We start from the raw sequence: 17,747 nt of genomic DNA, 5'->3' as shown, positions 1-17,747 counted from the left end.
GCTGAGGTGCTGGTGGAGGCAGATGGAGGTCCAGCACCTCTTCCAGAAACCCCAAACAAGCTCAAGAGCAGATGAGGGGTTAGTTTGGCCACCTCTGGAGGACCATCATTCAGAAGCTGGTTCTTTTGTAGATGGCCCTCAAGGTTGATAACGGAGGAGGAAAAAGGCAAGTAGACTACATCGGCTTGGCCTTTGGAAGGAAATCTGACCAAGCTTTGAAGCCTTCAAGACCAATATTTTCGTCATAACAGTGACAGCTTTTCTAATGTAGGGTCTTGGGTATCTGCAGTGAACCTCTGGAACCTGAATCATCATCATCTAACAGTTGCCCTTGCAAGTAGTGTTTGGGAACTGCACATCAAGTTGCTTACATCAAAGCACGAAATCTAAAGAGCTAATTTGATGTAATGGTTAAGGCCATTAGAAACTGGGAGACAAGTGGTTTCTAGTCCTGTGTTCAGCATGAAAAGCCAGGTAGGTGACTGAGCCAATCACTAGGAGTTTTAATCTCGCCATAGGCACGAAAGCTGGCTGGGTGCCTTTGAGCCAATCACCAGGAGTCAATGAGTTCTAGTCCCTCCTTAGACATGAAAACTAACTGGGTGACTTGGCGCCAATCACTAGGAGTCGGTGAGTTCTAGTCTTGCCTTAGACATGAAAACTAACTGGGTGACTTGGTGCCAATCACTAGGAGTTGGTGAGTTCTAGCCCCGCCTTAGACATGAAAACTAACTGGGTGACTTGGTGCCAATCACTAGGGGTTGGTGAGTTCTAGTCTCGCCTTAGACATGAAAACTAACTGAGTGACTTGGCGCCGATCACCAGGAGTCGGTGAGTTCTAGTCCCATTTTAGGCATGAAAGCCAGTTGGGGGATTTGGGGCCAGTCAGTCACTCTCAATTCAGCCTGTCTCCCGTGGTTTTGTTTGTGGAGAAAACAGGAGGAAGGAGGAATATTAAAGTATGCCTGCCATCTTGAGTTGCTTATAAAAAGAAATGCAGGTGAGATATAAATAAGTCAGCAAAATCCCCACAGGAAAAGCCAGAACGAAATGGAACTCTTGACTGAAATACACACTGTGTTTTCAAAATAAAACGTTTATGCTAACATCTGCTCTGGTATTCGACATCAACCAGGAGTATAAATCTGATAGAAACAGAACCAGATTCTGCTGGTTGCGTTTCTATACGTCCAGTTGGCAGTAAAGCTGTTTTGAAAGAGAAAAGAAAGGAATGTAAGTATGTCCTGCCAGAAAAGAAAAGGTGGGGGAGGATGCACAAACAGGTTGCTTCCAGGTGAAACCAGGTGTTTTCGTCCTCCGGTTGCTGACCAACCCCGCATACAAGTCATGCGATTTCCTACCTGCTTTGCAAGGCTGTAATTTTGAGCAGCCTAAATTATTTTGAGTCACCTGGTGGTGTAAATATCCCCAGGGGAGTTGGAAGAGCTGGATGAGTCGCAAGAGACGCAATAATGGTCTTCATCAGGAAGCACCTCTGTGTGCAGAGAGAGAAAGAGAGAGAGAGAAAAAGAAATAAAGAGAGAAAGATATAGTCAGAAAGAGACAGAGAAAGAAAGGGATAGAGATACAGAGAAAGAAAGAAGATTAAAGAAAGAGAGAGAGAGACCAAGCACCATACAGATAGTCCTCGACTATCTAATGTACAGCTATTCGTTTAGTGACCAAAGTTACAACAACATTGAAAAATGAGTTATGGCCATTTTTCACATTTATGATCATTGCAGCCTCCCCAGGGTCGCGTGGTCAAAATTCAGCCATTTGGCAACTGTCTCTCATTTATGACTGTTGCAGAGTCCCTGGCTCACGCGACCCCTTTTTGCGACCTCCTGAAGGCAACATCCATGGGGAAAGCCAGATGAACTTCACAAATGTGTGGCTAACTTAATAACTAAAGGGATTCGCTCCACAACCGCGGCAAACCCAGGTGGTAAAATGGGCCAAAGCTCTCTTCACCAATGCCTCGCTTAGCAGTGTAAATTTGGGGCTCGGTTGGGGTCACAAGTCGAGGACTATCTGTAATTGATGAAGGAAGACCTACGCCCCGCCACCGCCTCACCACCTTCCACAGTGTGGCAAATACACGTCCAGGTAGAAGGATGCTGAGTAGCAAAGTATAATTTAACAAGCATCAATCTTATCCTGCCCCATTTCTAAAAAATATTGGGGGAAGCAGTTGGTCCTGAGATGCTGGCTGAAAGGTTTTACGATGAGATCCCTGAGATGGACCAGGTATGGTCTCACTGACCCTAGAGATGGTGTTACTATGGTCCACCATTACTGATGGTCACCAACTTCATGAGGTCTTCTGGCTTTTGAAGTTCATCAACGCCATTGGAGCAAGCCAACCGAGATATTTACGGGTGATGGAAGTTACAGTCTCCGGCCCCAAAGCACTGGGCCCAAATGAACGATTGTGCTGATCGCCTTACGGGGAGACTGGGACAATTTTCGAGTTTGAAACGGCCAAGAAATCCAGTTTCTTTGCCCGAGGAATGGTGTCATACGGGAGGTGTCACTTGGAGCTGCTAACCCAGGAAGGTGGAGATGAAAACGCTGGTGTCCAGGTTGAGGGTGGCATGCCACCAGTGGTCCGGAAAGTACAGAACCTGGAAGGAAAGAGAGAATGACTCCAGATGCAATGGCTTTGTAGAAGATCGATCCTTCCTTCCTTCCTTCCTTCCTTCCTTCCTTCCTTCCTTCCTTCCTTCCTTCCTTCCTTCCTCCCTCCCTCCCTCCTTCCTTTCTTCCTTCCTCCTTACCTTTATGCCTCCCTCCCATTTCTTCCCTCCTCCTTCCCTTTATTTTTCCTTCATCCCTCCTATTTTTTCCTTCTTCCCTTCCTTATACTCCATTTTTCCTTCTTCTCTCCCATTTTTTCCTTCCTTCCTTCCTTCCTTCCTCCTTCCTTCTTACCGTCTTTATTCTTCATTCCTTCCTGCCTCCCTCCCATTCCTTCCCTCCTCCTTCCCTTTATTTTTCCTTCATCCCTATTTTTTCCTTCCTTCTTCCTTCATTATACTCCATTTTTCCTTCCTTCCTCTCTCCCATTTTTTCTGTCTTTCTTTCCTTTCTTCCTTCCTTCCTCCCTCCTCCTTTCCTTCTTCCCTTATTTTTCTTTCATCCCTCCTATTTGTGCACAAGCCAGAGGTGGTATTTGCCAGTTCTCTGAACCAGTCAAAATTTTTGCTACCGTTTCATTCGAACCAATCCAAACTGGCTGAATGCCACCTCTGGCTTGTGCACATCCCCACAGCAACCTGCCTCTCCTGGATGGATGGTGCACTCCAGCGGCTTTTCCCAGGGCGGCAAGGAAGGGTACGTATCCAGGAACCAAGACAGCGTCGTTCTATTGGGGTGGAATGCTGGTGTTTTCTCTGGAGGATACAGGAACCAGTGCTGGGGGAGACAGATTTCAAGTGGTAAGGAGCAAGCTTTATACCTCTGCATGATATTTCCGTACATCTATTCCAATATGGCGGCATCGAGATGAATCAAACCCTTGAAATACCCATGATACAAATCAAAGGATTCTCACTGCCACCATCATCTTCCTCCAATCACTCAGAAATCTAGCTTCCCTCTGTCCCCCAATGCTAAATTTTTCAAGTCATTTTGAACTTTAATATACTATAGGGCAAGGGTCTTCAAACTTGGCAAGTTTTAAGACTTGTGGACTTCAATTCCCAGAATTCCTGAGCTAACATGACTGGAGGAGGAATTCTGGGAGTTGAAGTCCACAAGTCTTCAACCTATCAGGTTTGAAGACCCCTGGGATTAGACATGTTTCTTAAGCTAAGCAGCTTTGAGATGGGTAGACTTTAACTCCCAGAATTCCTCAGCCATGAGAATCAGGATAGGATTCTTCTCTTCTGGTATAGGGCCTCCTGCTTGAAGGGGGTTGGACTAGAAGACCTTCAAGGTCCCTTCCAACTCTGTTATTCTGTTTCTTTCTTCTGAGGGGCTTTCTCCGCTCCCATTCCTTCCGTGGGCTGGGATTTCTCTGATCAACTGTAGCTGTCTAGGCTGCAGCATCTTCCTCCTGTCTCCCAAGGTCCTTCTCACATCCTATAACAGATGGGTATCTAAATTTGTGGGGCAACGCCTTGTTGGGGCACTCACCTTCCTCCCAAAGATGACCTCTGAAAAGCCAGGCCCGTGCCAATGAAATGGCACTCCGGAACCAGAGCCTGAAAGGGATTGGAAAAGAGAGAAAAAGGAGGAGGAATTAAATCCAGCGTGGGAATTGCATTGCTCCTTATACCAATGACCTGGAGCAGAGTCCAGAATTCCCAACTAAGACAGAAAGACGCTTCAGAAAGCAAAGCCTTCTGACCACGATATGGAAGATCTTGGTGAATCCTGGGCTCAGACCAAAAGGTCACTGGCACATGACCTCAAGCTGTGGAATCTGGTTCTTCATAGGAACCTACCCGAATCCAATATATTAGACCTGCTGGACGGAGCTGATATCAACTCATAAAATATTTCTATGGTCTTTTTAGTGTAGCCAACAGAAAGGGAGGGGGGAGCAGTGTGGCAGCTTGCAAACCAAAAGTGCATTCCATCAATGTTTTCAAAGATAGTAACTAGGTGACTGAAGTTTCTGCCGTGCAAATATCTAACTGGAGAGCATGATTGATGGCTCTGGGGCTATGGATGTGTCCCATTGGAGAATATGAATTACGATACACTCAGGGGGTGGGGCAAAACCAGGGCCAAGGGTGACAATGAATGACGTGTCTCAGAGTCGGCTATACCCAGGCAGTGCTGGCATGCTTACTCCTAATAAATCTTTTAAGTTTTGGAAGTTTGGCTCGAGACTCATGATTTAAATGGGGGTAACTGCCAGAGCCCTGACAGCTGTCCTATCAGCACCATGGACCTCTGTGACCTTGTGAAATTGCCACATGACATATACCAGCATGGGTGACTGAATTCATAGAAGGCTGGCCCCCTTGAGGACTCTTAGTTTGTTTCTTCTATGTTTTTTTAAATTTATTTATTGGATTTATATTTGCTGCTTATTGGCCCATGGCTACTCGAGGCGGCTTACAAGGTATCAAACTACATTTAAAACAGTAAAACTAGCTAAAAAAATCAACTAAATTAATATAATAAAATCACCCCCCCCCCCACCTCCCACCCCTCCCAGTGACAGCAGTTCACACTAGCCACCTGATGGGCTCCATCCTGCTCTGGGTTCCCCAGGCCCGCTGGCAGAACCAGGTCTTCAGCATCTTGCAGAAGAGAATTAGAGCGGGGGCCATTCTAATCTCTGAGGGGATGATGCTCCAGAGAGAGGGAGCCACCATGGAGAAGGCCCTTCATCTGGGTCCCACCAGGTGTTATCTCTCTCTGGGATGAGACCCGCAACATTCCCTGCCTCCCCACTCTAATGGGTCAGGTAGATGTCACCGGCAAGAAACGGTCCCTCAGATAACCCAGTCCCAAGCCATGAAGGACTTTACAGGTGACAACCAGCACCTTGAATTGCACCCGGAAGCAAATCGGCAACCAATGCAGCTCCAGCATTGGACAGGTGATACATATTGGAAATAATATGACCCTCAAGACCAGTTGCAAGGGAGGTGTAGATCAGGGGTCCCCAACCACCGGTCCCCGGACCAGTACCGGTCCGTGGATCATCTTTTACCGGGCCGCAAAGCTTGGGCACCGCCATCTTGTTTCAATGGCGCTTCCGGGTTTTTGGTTGCTTCCGGGTTTTCGGTTGGAAAGCGGCGTTTGGGTGCTCGCGCCTTAGTTTCGTCGAAGAGCGGGGGGCGGCTTCAAACAAAGAGCCGTCCCGATGGCGGTAGAGCCTCGCGTTACTCAGGTACCGGTCCGTGGAAAAATAAATAATCGTGAAACCGGTCCCTGGTTCAAAAAAGGTTGGGGGCTACTGGTGTAGATGATCTGGCTGAGCCCGATGGAGGAATCAAATGTGTCATCAGTCTCGAGTCCCCAGGTGCCCACAAGAGATCTAAGTCCAGACCGTCTTGAATTCTGTTCTTATCTATCATACCACCAACTCGCTTTGACTGTTAGTAGTTCAGATTCTTGTAGAGAGCTTTAACGTACCGTAAGCCTACAGTTTAGACTTTTGAATTGTCTGGACCTCTGATTTCCTGCGCTGGATATGAGCAAAGGCAGAAAGGGAGGAGACGTCTCCGCCTCTAGATAGCACCTGATTGGCCCTGGATGAAGATAGACTTCATGGGACCCAAGTGAACACCCAATGACCCTATTTTTAGTTTTTTGGCAGGGAATCCACACATGATCCTTTTTGGTGATAGTCTTGTATCTTTGGAACTAAGGAGGCATACAGATTTGGCCCTAAGAAAGAGCCAAATTGTGGAGAGCAATTGTTGGGGGTAAATAGCTTAGAGAGGGCTGTAAAGCACTGTGAAGCGGTATATATGTCTTAATGCTATTGCTATACACAGTCCTAGAAAGAAGACGAAGCTACAAAACCAACATTGTTGGTTGAAGGTGCCCTATGAAGGTGTTAAAACATCTCCTGACGATCACCAGCTACTGACCTCCAATCCCAAAACTGTATGCTCCCGTGGTGCCTGGAATCCTGAATGGTGGTGGGTTGTATTTCTTGAAGAGGGACCCCCATTCAGTGAAATTATTGTCTCCAAAGAAGTAGAGGGTTTCTGCAGGAAAGAAGGGGGGAAAAAGAGAAGTTAGTAGTTTGTCCCAACAGATCCTTTGAGTGCTGGAGGCCAAAACCGGGGACTAAACTGGTTTGCAACTGCAACCTTTCTTGTCTCGGTATCTTCAAGGGGAAAAAAAGAAATGTGGGAGAGAATATCATTTGCCAGGGAGATACTTTATCCGTAAAGAAAACAACTGCAATCAAAACAAAGATAAGGGAAATCTTGAGTCCGGACTAGAAATGTACTTTGAGAAAGCGTCTCAGATATAGATTTCTATCCCATCTTTATTACTTTATAAGTAACTCAAACCTACAACTTCTTCCTCTGCCTGTTTCGCACGCCCCACAACAACAACCCTGTGAGGTGGGTTGGGCTAAGAAAGAGTTGATCGACCCGAAGTCACCCAGCAGGCTTTCACGCCCAAAGCAGGACTACAACTCATGGTCTCCTAGTTTCCAAGCCAGCACCTTAACCACTATACAAAATTGACTCTCGTTCTTCTGAAATTAAAGGAAAGGAAGGGGAAAAATGCATTCAGAGTTGGAAGATCTGTTACTGTAATCCTATCCTAAAAAGTAGCTGTCATAGTCATAATTTTGGTATTCGGGGCTAGACTACACATAGTCCTCGAATTACGACCACAATGGAGTTCCAAAAGTTCTGTTGCTAAGTGAGACCTTTGTGAAGTGAATTTTTTTCCCCCTTTTACAACTTTTCTTGCCATTGTTAAGTGAATCACTGCAGTTCTTAGTATCGTGGTCGTTGAGTGAACCTGCCTTCCCCATTGGCTTTGCTTGTCAGAAGGTCGCAAAAGGGGCTCATCTTATTCTGGGACACTTGCAACCGTCCTAAATGTGAACCAGTTGCCAAGCGTCTGAATTTTAATCATATGTGTCAACTAAAAAAAATACTTCTTTGGTCTTTTTCGTTGCCAGCAGAAAGAGGGGGGGGGGAAGCAGTGCATTCCTCAAATGCTTCAGATAATTGCTAGGCAGCAAAAGCTGTTGGCGCGCAAGACTATTACTGGAGAGGATGATTGATGACTCTTGGCTAGGGATGTGTCCCGTTGGAGAATATACATCCGGGGGGTGGGGGGAAGACTAGAGTTAAGGGGGAAATGAATGATGTATGTTAGTGTCAGCTGCAGCCACGTAATGCTGACATGGTCACTCCTAATAAATCATATTTTTTTAACCTCTGAGAGATGTGGCTAGAGACTTATGATTTGAATGAGGGTGGATTTGTTCGAGCCCTGACAACATGATCACGGGGATGCTACAGTGGTCGTAAATATGACAAATGGCCGTAAGTCACTTTTTCCAGTGCCGTTGTAACTTTGAACGGTCACTAAATGAACTGTTGTAAGCTGAGGACTCTCTCTCCTCACCCTTGAAGAGCTGACATCCACTGATTCTGGTCTGTGGAATCCAGGCTGAGTTTGGGTTGCCATAGATCAAGGAAGCATGGAGATCTGAGAATGTCGAGGCGTAGTTACGTCCTACTCACCACTTCCTAGGGAAGCCATATCCTGAGGTTCCAGCAAATGATCCACATAATCTTGGAAGGGTAGATCAACTGCATCAAAGGAAAAGCTGGTAAGGACTCAATGCTGTGCAGTCTTTTAATCTGAGTTTTTGTACCATGCTCAGCAGAATAAGGAGTGTTTTTTTTTAATGAGGACATCGTAAAAGATGAGGGTGGAATCAAATGCATCATCAGTTTGGAATCGTTACATTCCCAAAAGAGACCTAAATCCAACCACCAGTAAGAACTCAATGCATCTTCTGCCAAAGCTGTGCAATCTTTTAATCCAACTTTTTGTACCATGCTCAGCAACAACAAGAGCTATTTTTACTAAGGGTGTAGGATCAGAGGTGGTGTTCAGCAGGTTCTGACCAGTTCTGGAGAATCAGTAGTGGAAATTTTGAGTAGTTCGGCGAGTCGGCCAATCCCACCTCTGACTGGCCCCGCCAACCCCATCTCTTCTCTGTCTCCCATTGAGTCCAGCTGATGGGCTGGGTCTCCTTTGGTTTCCTGTGGACCACCAGTGGTCCCCGGCCCACTGTTTGGCGACCGCTGATCTAAACGGTCACGAAATGAAAGTCGATGGCTACCTGTACTTTTGAACCTCTATCCCATTCCTTGGTTTCCTGCGTCTAACAGGTGTGTAAAATTGCGTCTCCGTGTACCAGCTGCACTCTCACCTCAGCTTGGAGCACAATTGGGGAAGTTTTTTCCTCCCCATCCTCACCTTTGCGGTAAGAGTAGGTGTTGGCGGTACTGAGACGAACCAGGTGTTCTCCAAACCTGGCCAGCAGGTGATCTTTGGTGCATTGAGTCTGGAATTCCTGTGAGCACAGAAGGGAATCAGAATGGAGAGGCACCTCCAATTTTTAAAGCCTCCTCCCCGCCCCCCCAAATATTATTTTTTCCTGACTGCAAAACAAGATTGCGCTGGCCAGAGTCCATGTGCAATACAACCACAGGGTAGTTCAACTCTGGGAATTACAGGTAATCCCTTATGGCCGTATCCCAAATGTGCTTTTTTTTTTTTTTTTTCAAGAGGCAACTGGACTTTCTGGTTTTTCTTTGAAGGCGTTTCGCTTCTCATCCAAAGAAGCTTCTTCAGCTCTGACTGAATGGTGGGGAATGGTAATAGAGAAAATAATGGAATGAGCCAAAATGGACAGGTTAACAATGGAAATTAAAGACAAAGGAGAAACAGAGTATTACCTAATATGGAACCTGTGGTACAATTGGCTGGACAATAAAGGTTAGAAAATGGATGACGAAAGAGGAACACACTAGAAACAAATACAGGTATGAAACTATATAGAAGGATACATATTGGAAGCAATATTGGGACTAGATTGTACATAATTGCAAATCAAAATATATAGAGTGATAAATGCATAGAGAAGTATCTTATAACCATGGATACAAAAGTATGTTGTATAATATCGAGTTTTTATTCTTTTTTCTATGGACTATACTGTATGAAAAAGAGAAAAATGGTCGTAACTAGGATGTATAACGTGTATATTTTTTTAAAAGGTGTTGATACATATAGTTGTTCCAAAATTGAAATTGCAGTGTAAAATGAAGGAAAGTGTGCACAATAAAAAAAAAACTTTTTAAAATAAAGGATTTATACTCCTTGCAGACAGCTGGTCATTTGTATTCTTTTAGAGGGCGTTGAGGCCACTTGGAGGTTTATCTGTGTCGAGGACACAGTGTGAAGCCTTCTTGGAACTGCTGCAGATAAAACTCCAAGTGGCCTCAGCGACTCTCCAAAAAGGATGCAAACGACCGGCTGTCTGCAAGGAGTATAAATCCTTCCATTCCCCACCACCGTCAGAGCTGAAGAAGCTTCTTGGATGAGAAGCGAAACATCTTCAAAGAAAAAACAGAAAGTCCAGTTGCCACTTGAAAAACAAAAAAAAGCATTTTTGGGACAAACCATGATTGGAGGACTGAAAATCTCCATAGACCTTACGACCATAATTGACCCTGGAATTGAGGCATTAAGTGGGTCATCCCACGATGGACTCCATTTTGCAATTGTTAATGAATGTGTCAGTCATTAAACGAGCCCATTGCTTGCAATGGACATTTTATTTTATTTTTTGCAGGAAAGTAAACACTGACTGCCACCCAAAAAAAATGTAACTGGCGCTCGGATAACCTCAGAATGCTGGGTAATGAGTCACTCAACAAGCGCTTGGCTTCTGGTCCCAATTGTGGTTGCAACTACGTGGATTATCTGTATTTATGGTTTGGAGCCCAGCGGGCTCTGTTGGTGTGTGGCCGAGTGATTTCCTCAGACAATTAGGAGGATTTAGAAAGTCGCTGTTAAGAAAACCACAAGATTGCAGGCCCTGTAAATATAACACTGCTGTGTCTACCTGTGCAATAAATTTCTCCCTTTGATCATACTCAGAAATATTTATGGAGAGAGCCTGGGATCAACATTCAGGCTTCGCAAAACGGCTTCACAGCCCCAGACTGATCACTTGACTTTATTAATTCATGCCCTATATGAAGTGGTCTCAAAAAGATAGTCTCAAAAATATTGACCTCCTACCGCTGCACCCTAGAGAGCATCTTAACTTACTGCCCCTGTGCATGGTTTGCCAGTTGCACTGTGGCAGATAGGACAGTGCTCCAGAGGGTTAATGTCATTGCCCAGAGGTTCATGGGTTGCCCTCTCCCCTCTTTGGAAGAGCTTTATAGCTCCTGCCGCCTTAAGAAAGTTCAAAGCATCCTCAAAGATCCGTCTCATCCTGGGTACCTTTTTTTTTTTTGAACTATTACCATCTGGCAGACGGTACAGGATAACAAAAACAAGGACAAATAGGCTGAAAAACAGCTTCTATCCCAGGGCAGGAACTCTATTGAATTCTATAGTGCAATATTAATGCAATATCAGGGGTTTTCCATTCAGTGTATAGAATGTGAAGGGTGTGTGTTTGTGTTTTATTTTTATAGTTATAATGTACACTGAGGATGGCATTTAATTTAATTGCACCTCATGCAATGAGTTCATTGCACAATAAAGTCAGTAAACTAGTGGCTTAAAGAGATTAGGATGGTTCCAACCTGGAACTAAAGAGAAATTTCCTGACAGTGACAATTAACCAGCGGAATAGCTTTGCCTTCAGAAGTTGTGGGTCCTCCATCACTGGAGGCTTTTAAGAAGAAACTGGACAGCCACTTGTCTGGAATGGTGTAGGGTCTTCGGCCAGAGCAGGGGGTTGGACTAGAAGACCTCTAAGGTCCCTTTCAGCCTTTTGATTCTGTGGTATTTCACCCAAATTTATAATGCAGGGAACACTCACGGTATTGTCAGTTAATCCCTGAAGAATTACCGGCCTGGAGAAGGCATACCTAGGAGGAGGAGGAGAGGAGGAGGAAGGGATGGAGGCGTTGGAGGAGAAGGGGGAGAAGGAGGCAGGAACAGGAGGAGGAGAGGGGGAGGAGAAGGAGGAAGGAAGAGGAGGGGAGGAAGGGATGGAGAAGTTTGAGGAGAAGGGGGAGGAGGAAGGGAGGAAGAGAGGAAGAGGAGGAGAGGAAGAAGGAGGGAGGGAGGAAGAGGAGGAGGAGGAGAGGGGAAGGAAGGGATGGAGGAGTTGGAGGAGTTGGAGGAGGGAAGAAGGAGGAAAGAGACAAGAAGAAAGAGAAGATCATTGTAATAGCATTATGGATTACAGTATAAAACTGCAGGACAAAGGCTTTGAATTATGAAAGCTTTTCAGGGTGAGGAAAGCAAAGCCCCAGGAAATACGGTTCTTTCTCCACCACTTTGATGTGGTCTTTGACATGAAGCTGCATCCTGCGGATAATCGCTTAGCACCTCCCAAAGAAGCAGACCTGCTATTTGCAGCTTCGACTTTTCTACAATCTGCTCCTCCCTTAATTTCTTTTCTGTTTGTTTTTGTTTGTTTAAATCAGCGTGCATTTGCATTTGAGATCACTTGCCCGTACTGCTCAATAACATTGGCTTCTGGTCTCCTACGAAGGGCTGATGGAAAAGGCAGAGGAGAATTTCAAATGACTATTTAGAAGAGAAGAGAAGAGAAAGAGAAAGAGAAAGAGAAAGAGAAAGAGAAAGAGAAGAGAAGAGAAGAGAAGAGAAGAGAAGAGAAGAGAAGAGAAGAGAAGAGAAGAGAAGAGAAGAGAATTCTTCATTGGCCAAGTGTGATTGGACACACAAGGAATTTGTCTGGATGCAAATACTCTCAGTGTACAGAAAAGAAAAGATGCATTCGTCAAGAGTCAAGAATCATGGGGTATGACACTTAATGACTTATGCCTGACTCTTATTTTAAAGGTTCCAGGAGTTTGCCATTATGGAGGCTCTGATAAAGAGCCCAAGAAACAGTTTTAAGTAACCGAAGAGTTAAATAACTAAGAGCTTGTGCAGTTGACTCTATCAAAAGATGGCGCTGTCTCATTTGTTTGTTTTTAATTCCTTCTTGCAAAGAAATAATAATAATCTGGAACCAGTGCCTGCTGCCACCTGGTGGTGGAAAAAGCAGCAAGCTGGATCATTTGCCATCACTTAACTATTGAATTTTTATTTTGTTTTGTTTTGTCTTTTAATGATGCCGAAATCCCTTGTGGGGTGGAGTCGGGGAAACTGAATGGAGCTGAGTGTTTACTGGCCGGATGTCGCCAATGCTGAGTTTTGTTCAGCAGATATATCCTCATTGACCGAGAGAGAGAAAAATACCTGTCGCTACCTAGGATCAAACTCACAGCCTCCTGATTGTGAGGCGAGAGCTCCATCTATAGGCCACCGCACCAGTCCCATCACTTAACTGTTGAATAAACTGCTCATAAGTTAGGGAGGAGTCTCTTCTCTCCACCGTACAGCTCCCGTCGTCCGACAATGCAGCGTGCCTGCTTGTCAGCCTGCAGGCACAAAAAAACAGAAAAGCTTGTGTTTCATCAGGGATATACAATTCTTTTAAAGGTTTCATAAGTTGACTTTCTAAACTTTGTTCACAGCAAGAATTAACTGTACCACTTCTGATTCTGGAAAGAAGCACCCAGAATAGAATGTAAAAATAAATTTGTTGCAAAATGGGACGAACTTATCAAATATGACAGACAGGAATTCTGGGTATTAAGTTCCGCTAGAACTTCAATGCCTTGTTATGCTGAGATACCATAATTTATGTTGCATTGAGTCAGTCTTTTTTAAAACTTGGCAACTTTAAGAGGGGTGGACTTCAATTCCCAGAATGCCCAGGTGTTTGGGGGGGAACCCTGGGCGTTGTAGTTCACCCATGTTGTCTGGGGAATTCTGGGAGTTGAAGTCCATCCCTCTTAAAGTTGCCAAGTTGAAACCACTGCTTTAGAAAAATCCATGCACTTCATTCATTCACTCACTCACTCACTCACTCATTCATTCATTCATTCGTTCATTCAATCAATCATTTTTTATGATACCCATCTCCCCTAAAAAGTGACTCTTTCTGTTTTTTCCTCAGTAGATGCCTAACTCACCAGCCTCCGTCTGTTTCTAGCAGCGTGAAACTCCCTGGGAACCAAAAGAACATGGATAAGGGTAGAAAAAGTAGGAGTTCGGACTTGGTCTCCATGGGTTGCAAGATTCTACAAAACCAAATCCTTCCTTCGGGTGATTCTCAGCAAAATAGCCGGGTATCTTGAGAAAAGGTTAGAAGACGGTCCAGCATGGAAGCGCAAATCTTCTGAAAAGAGGTAAAGAAAGGAAGAACATTAAAAGAAGCAGAAAACCAGGGATGAAGATCTTCTCACGCGGTGTTTCTCCTAAGATGTGTGGACTTCAACAGCTTCTGGCCGGAGAATTCTCGGAACTGAATTCCACACATCTTAAAGTTGCCGAATTAAGAAACACTGTTCGACTGATGATATTACCTAGTTTGGTCGTGGAACGTCTGCAAAAAAAAAAAAAGCAACCATCTCAGCACCAAGGATCTCCAATCTCCATTTTGACCCCACATTCCCTGTGAGAGATGAAAGGAAAGGTCTCTAAAAAAAAGACTGGATCTCTGTTGATCGAGGATCACTTCAAATGGACACCAGCGACAATGCCATAGAATTCCTCGGAGGAATCAACTAAAATTGTACAGTAGAAGAAATGATGCTGTTACCCAGTTGGGTAATAAAACGTTTGAAAGAAAACCACCAAGGTCAGAGAGCAATAAGGAACCCATAGTCTTCCTCCTCCTCCGCTCTGCAAATGCCACTCCCTTCTAGCACTGATGTTGTTACCTAGTTGGGTGATGAAATGTCTGCAAGAAAAGAACCAAGCTCAGAGACCACCAAGGACCCCACAGATTCGAGGTAAGTTGGTTGAAACGCTATGCTTAGTTTTAAAAAAATCCTCTCAATCCAACGATCTGCGCTGAGTCTCTAAAACAAGATGGCCACCAACTAGGATGACAGAGGGTGACTTCGACTTAACCTGTTGGGGGTTGGGGGTGGGGGGCAAATAAAGCCTCAGGACCCCAAAACCTTGATTCTTCCCCCCAAAATCTCTGTTGATCGAGGATACCACTTCCAAGGGACACCACTGACTGTGCCATAGAATTCCTTGTAGCAATCAACTAAAACTGTACCGTAGAAGAAATGATGCTGTTACCTAGTTGGGTAATAAAATGTTTGCAAGAAAACAACCAAGCTCAGAGAGCACCAAGGACCCCACAGTCCTTCTCCTACGCCGCCACCACTCTGCAACACACACACACACACACACTGCACTGATACTGTACCCTAGTTAAGCAATGAAATGTCTGCAAGAAAAACCACCAAGCTCAGAGAGCATTAAGGACCTCACAAGCAGCCAGGCATTAAAAGCAGCATTTGGGATGAATGGAATCAATGGGTTTTCCTTCAAATATCTTCAATCTGGTCTCCGTTATCAGCTCTTGCTAGGTAACTAAGGAGAGCTGACCCAAAACTTTAGACAGACAACCGATTCCTTCGCCCATCCGCTCAGTGGTAGGATTCAAAATGTTTTATTACGGGTTCTGTGGGCGTGGCCTGGTGGGCGTGGCAGGGGAAGGATACCGCAAAATCCCCCTTCCCGCCCCACCCCACTAACCTGCTTTCCAGCTCCGTTCTCCTGGGCAGGGCAACCAAAGAAGACCCAGCTGTTCTTTTTCCTAACTCAGTTACAAGATGGTTAGGATGGGGGGCGGGTTGTTCTTCTGCGCACTGAGCCACCCTCCTCTCTCTCCCATCACACACACACACACACACACACACACACACCAACCCACCCACCCTCAAGAGAGCTGGGATGCCCCAATTCTGGAGGCTGGACAGCCTTCTATCAGAAGTAGCACAGGTCTCCTGCGAGAAGCAGGGGGGTTGAGCTAGATGACCTCCACGGTCCCTTTCCAACTCTATTACTACCAGTAATTTGTCTATGGAGATTGTCAAAGTCATGGGTTGCCCCAAAGGTGCTTTTGGGGGGGGGGTTTCCCCCCCAAAAGTCAACTGGACTTTCTGATTATTATTTTTTCTTGGAAGATGTTTCGCTTCTCATCCAAGAAGCTTCTTCAGCTCTGACTGGAGGGGTACTGCTACTACCGGTAGTGCTATCCAGCGCCTCCCAAGGCGAAGGGTGCTCCGCGGTTGGATCGCTGCTTGGTCTCTAGGATCTTTCAAGAAGAGACGGGACTGCCCTCTGTCAGAAATGGTGTAGAGTCTCCTGCTCGGGCAGGGGGTTGGACTAGATGACCTACAAGGTCCCTTCCAGATTCTGTTCATCTGAAATTCGGATCGGATTCCGGGATGGAAAAAAAGAGAGATCTAACAGCCCCGCCCGATCACTCGTTGCTTTCCGCGCCTGAGATGCATGCAGCCCTCCCACCCTCCAATTCCCCCACCACCTCCTTTTTTATTTTTATTTTTGCATCCCTTTTCTTTACCTCTCCGGCGTAAATGCAAGGCGTTGGATCTCCGAGACATCGAAAAATCCCTGGGGAGCCGGCGCCCCCCCGATCTCTTCTCTGCCCCCTTTGCATTCTGGCTCTTGTAGTCCAGGCGTTGCAAATGCGCTCCGTGAGAAACCCAAGGGAAACTTTTCCAAACTTTTTTTTTTAAGGCTCTCTAAGACTTTGGACTGCTTTGCCATTTTTTAAAAAATTCCTTTATTTATTTATTTTTAATGCAAGGTCGGTACCTGAGGGGTGATGGATGGACTACAACCCCCAGCAGGCATTGCATGGAGCCGAGTGGGGGGGTGAAAAAAAGGACGAGGGAGAATCCTCTTTTGCGATTGGATAGGACGGGTGGAAACTACGTTACCCGCAAGGCATCGCGGCTGAAACTGACGCCTTGGCACTTTGCATATGGGGAAGGGGGGGAGAGTCCTTTCTTCGGTGTCTAGGCAACCAAAGATGTTGGAGCGGTGGGGGAGGGGTGGGTTCCTGCTTTCGGACGTGCGCCTTCCGCCCCAAGATCTGGCCATGCTGGCATTTGCACGTGCATCAAGTTTAGTGGTTTGCACGTTCAGACGTTCAGCGGAGAGTTAACAAATTCTCGCATTCGGACCTTGCCCCCAGAGATCGAGCAATTGCTTAATTCGGACGTACAGCAGAAAGTTAGCAATTGCTGCAATTGGTTCCTTATTGTGACGTTTTAGCCTTCTAGCCTGTGCCCGTGTCTTGTCCACCCAGTGGCTCCATCACTGTAGCTGGAAAACCAGAAATTCCCTAGATGATCAGAATTGACCTGGAGGAATCACCCGGATAACTGGAATCACCAGAAATTACCTCCCCTTATCTGGATCTCTGCTGCCCAATGCGTGCATTAATTTAATCCAGCCAGGTTCTGCCTCCTGAGATTTAGATGCACGCAAAGCAAAACTGACTTGCAACCAGTTTACGGCAAACTGCCGTAACATTCTGGACTTTATCCTGAGATATCATACTTGACTCTGGCATTATTCTTTATCTGTCCATCTCTCCTGAGCTTTCCTTATATGCTCCAGAAGGTTTCCTTTCTTGCCTTTATTATGACTATAAACAACTCAAGGTGGGGCACATATCCAACACACCTTCTTCCTCCTGTTTTCCCCCACAGAAACAACCTTGTAGGGTGGGGTGGGGGAGAGAAACACACAGAGAGACACAGAGAGAGAAAGACAGAGAGAGGAACAGACAGACAGAGAGACAGACAGAGTTAGACAGAGACAGAGAGAGAGAGAGACAAAGAAACACAGAGAGAGAGAGAGAGAGAGAGAGAGAGAGAGTCTGGCCCAAAGTCACCTTTCACGACTAAACCCTAGAATTCACAGTCTCCTGATGACTGGCTGAAAATCCCCCAACTGGCTTTCATGCCTAAAGTGGGACTAGAACTCACCAGCTCCTGGTGACTGGGCCAAAGTCCACACCTAGAGTCCTGCATCCAGTTTTGGTCCCCACACCATAAAAAAGATGTTGAGACTCTAGGAAGAGTGCAGAGAACAGCAACCAGGATGATGAGGGGACTGGAGGCTAAAACATATAAAGAACAGTTGCAGGAACTGGGCCTGGCTAGTCTAGGGAAGAGAAGGACCAGAGGAGA

The 17,747-nt window shown here is 45.7% G+C and overlaps 1 protein-coding gene across 2 annotated transcripts; it reads right to left on the bottom strand.

Moving 5' to 3' along the window:
- Window positions 1-1,078: 1,078 nt before the first annotated feature.
- Window positions 1,079-16,191, bottom strand: JMJD8 (jumonji domain containing 8). 2 transcript variants are annotated; one of them, XM_087912485.1, is made up of 10 exons: window positions 16,109-16,191; window positions 13,695-13,900; window positions 13,005-13,097; window positions 11,522-11,570; window positions 8,935-9,031; window positions 8,190-8,258; window positions 6,561-6,680; window positions 4,141-4,208; window positions 3,283-3,417; window positions 1,079-2,627 (listed from the first exon to the last, which is right to left on the bottom strand). In XM_087912485.1, exons 2-10 carry the CDS (start codon window positions 13,787-13,789, stop codon window positions 2,547-2,549), a joined length of 807 nt encoding a protein of 268 aa, XP_087768611.1. In that variant the 5' UTR covers window positions 13,790-13,900; window positions 16,109-16,191; the 3' UTR covers window positions 1,079-2,546. The 2 variants fall into 2 exon arrangements, with proteins under 2 accessions (XP_087768611.1, XP_087768612.1); XM_087912486.1 differs by lacking the exon at window positions 16,109-16,191 and adding an exon at window positions 15,277-15,328.
- Window positions 16,192-17,747: the final 1,556 nt, after the last annotated feature.

The sequence above is a fragment of the Pseudonaja textilis genome, chromosome 14 (genome assembly GCF_049901715.1).
Source record: "Pseudonaja textilis isolate UNSWEBS1 chromosome 14, rPseTex1.2, whole genome shotgun sequence".
Taxonomy (NCBI): domain Eukaryota; kingdom Metazoa; phylum Chordata; class Lepidosauria; order Squamata; family Elapidae; genus Pseudonaja; species Pseudonaja textilis.
This window is presented reverse-complemented; position numbering and strand designations above follow the sequence as displayed.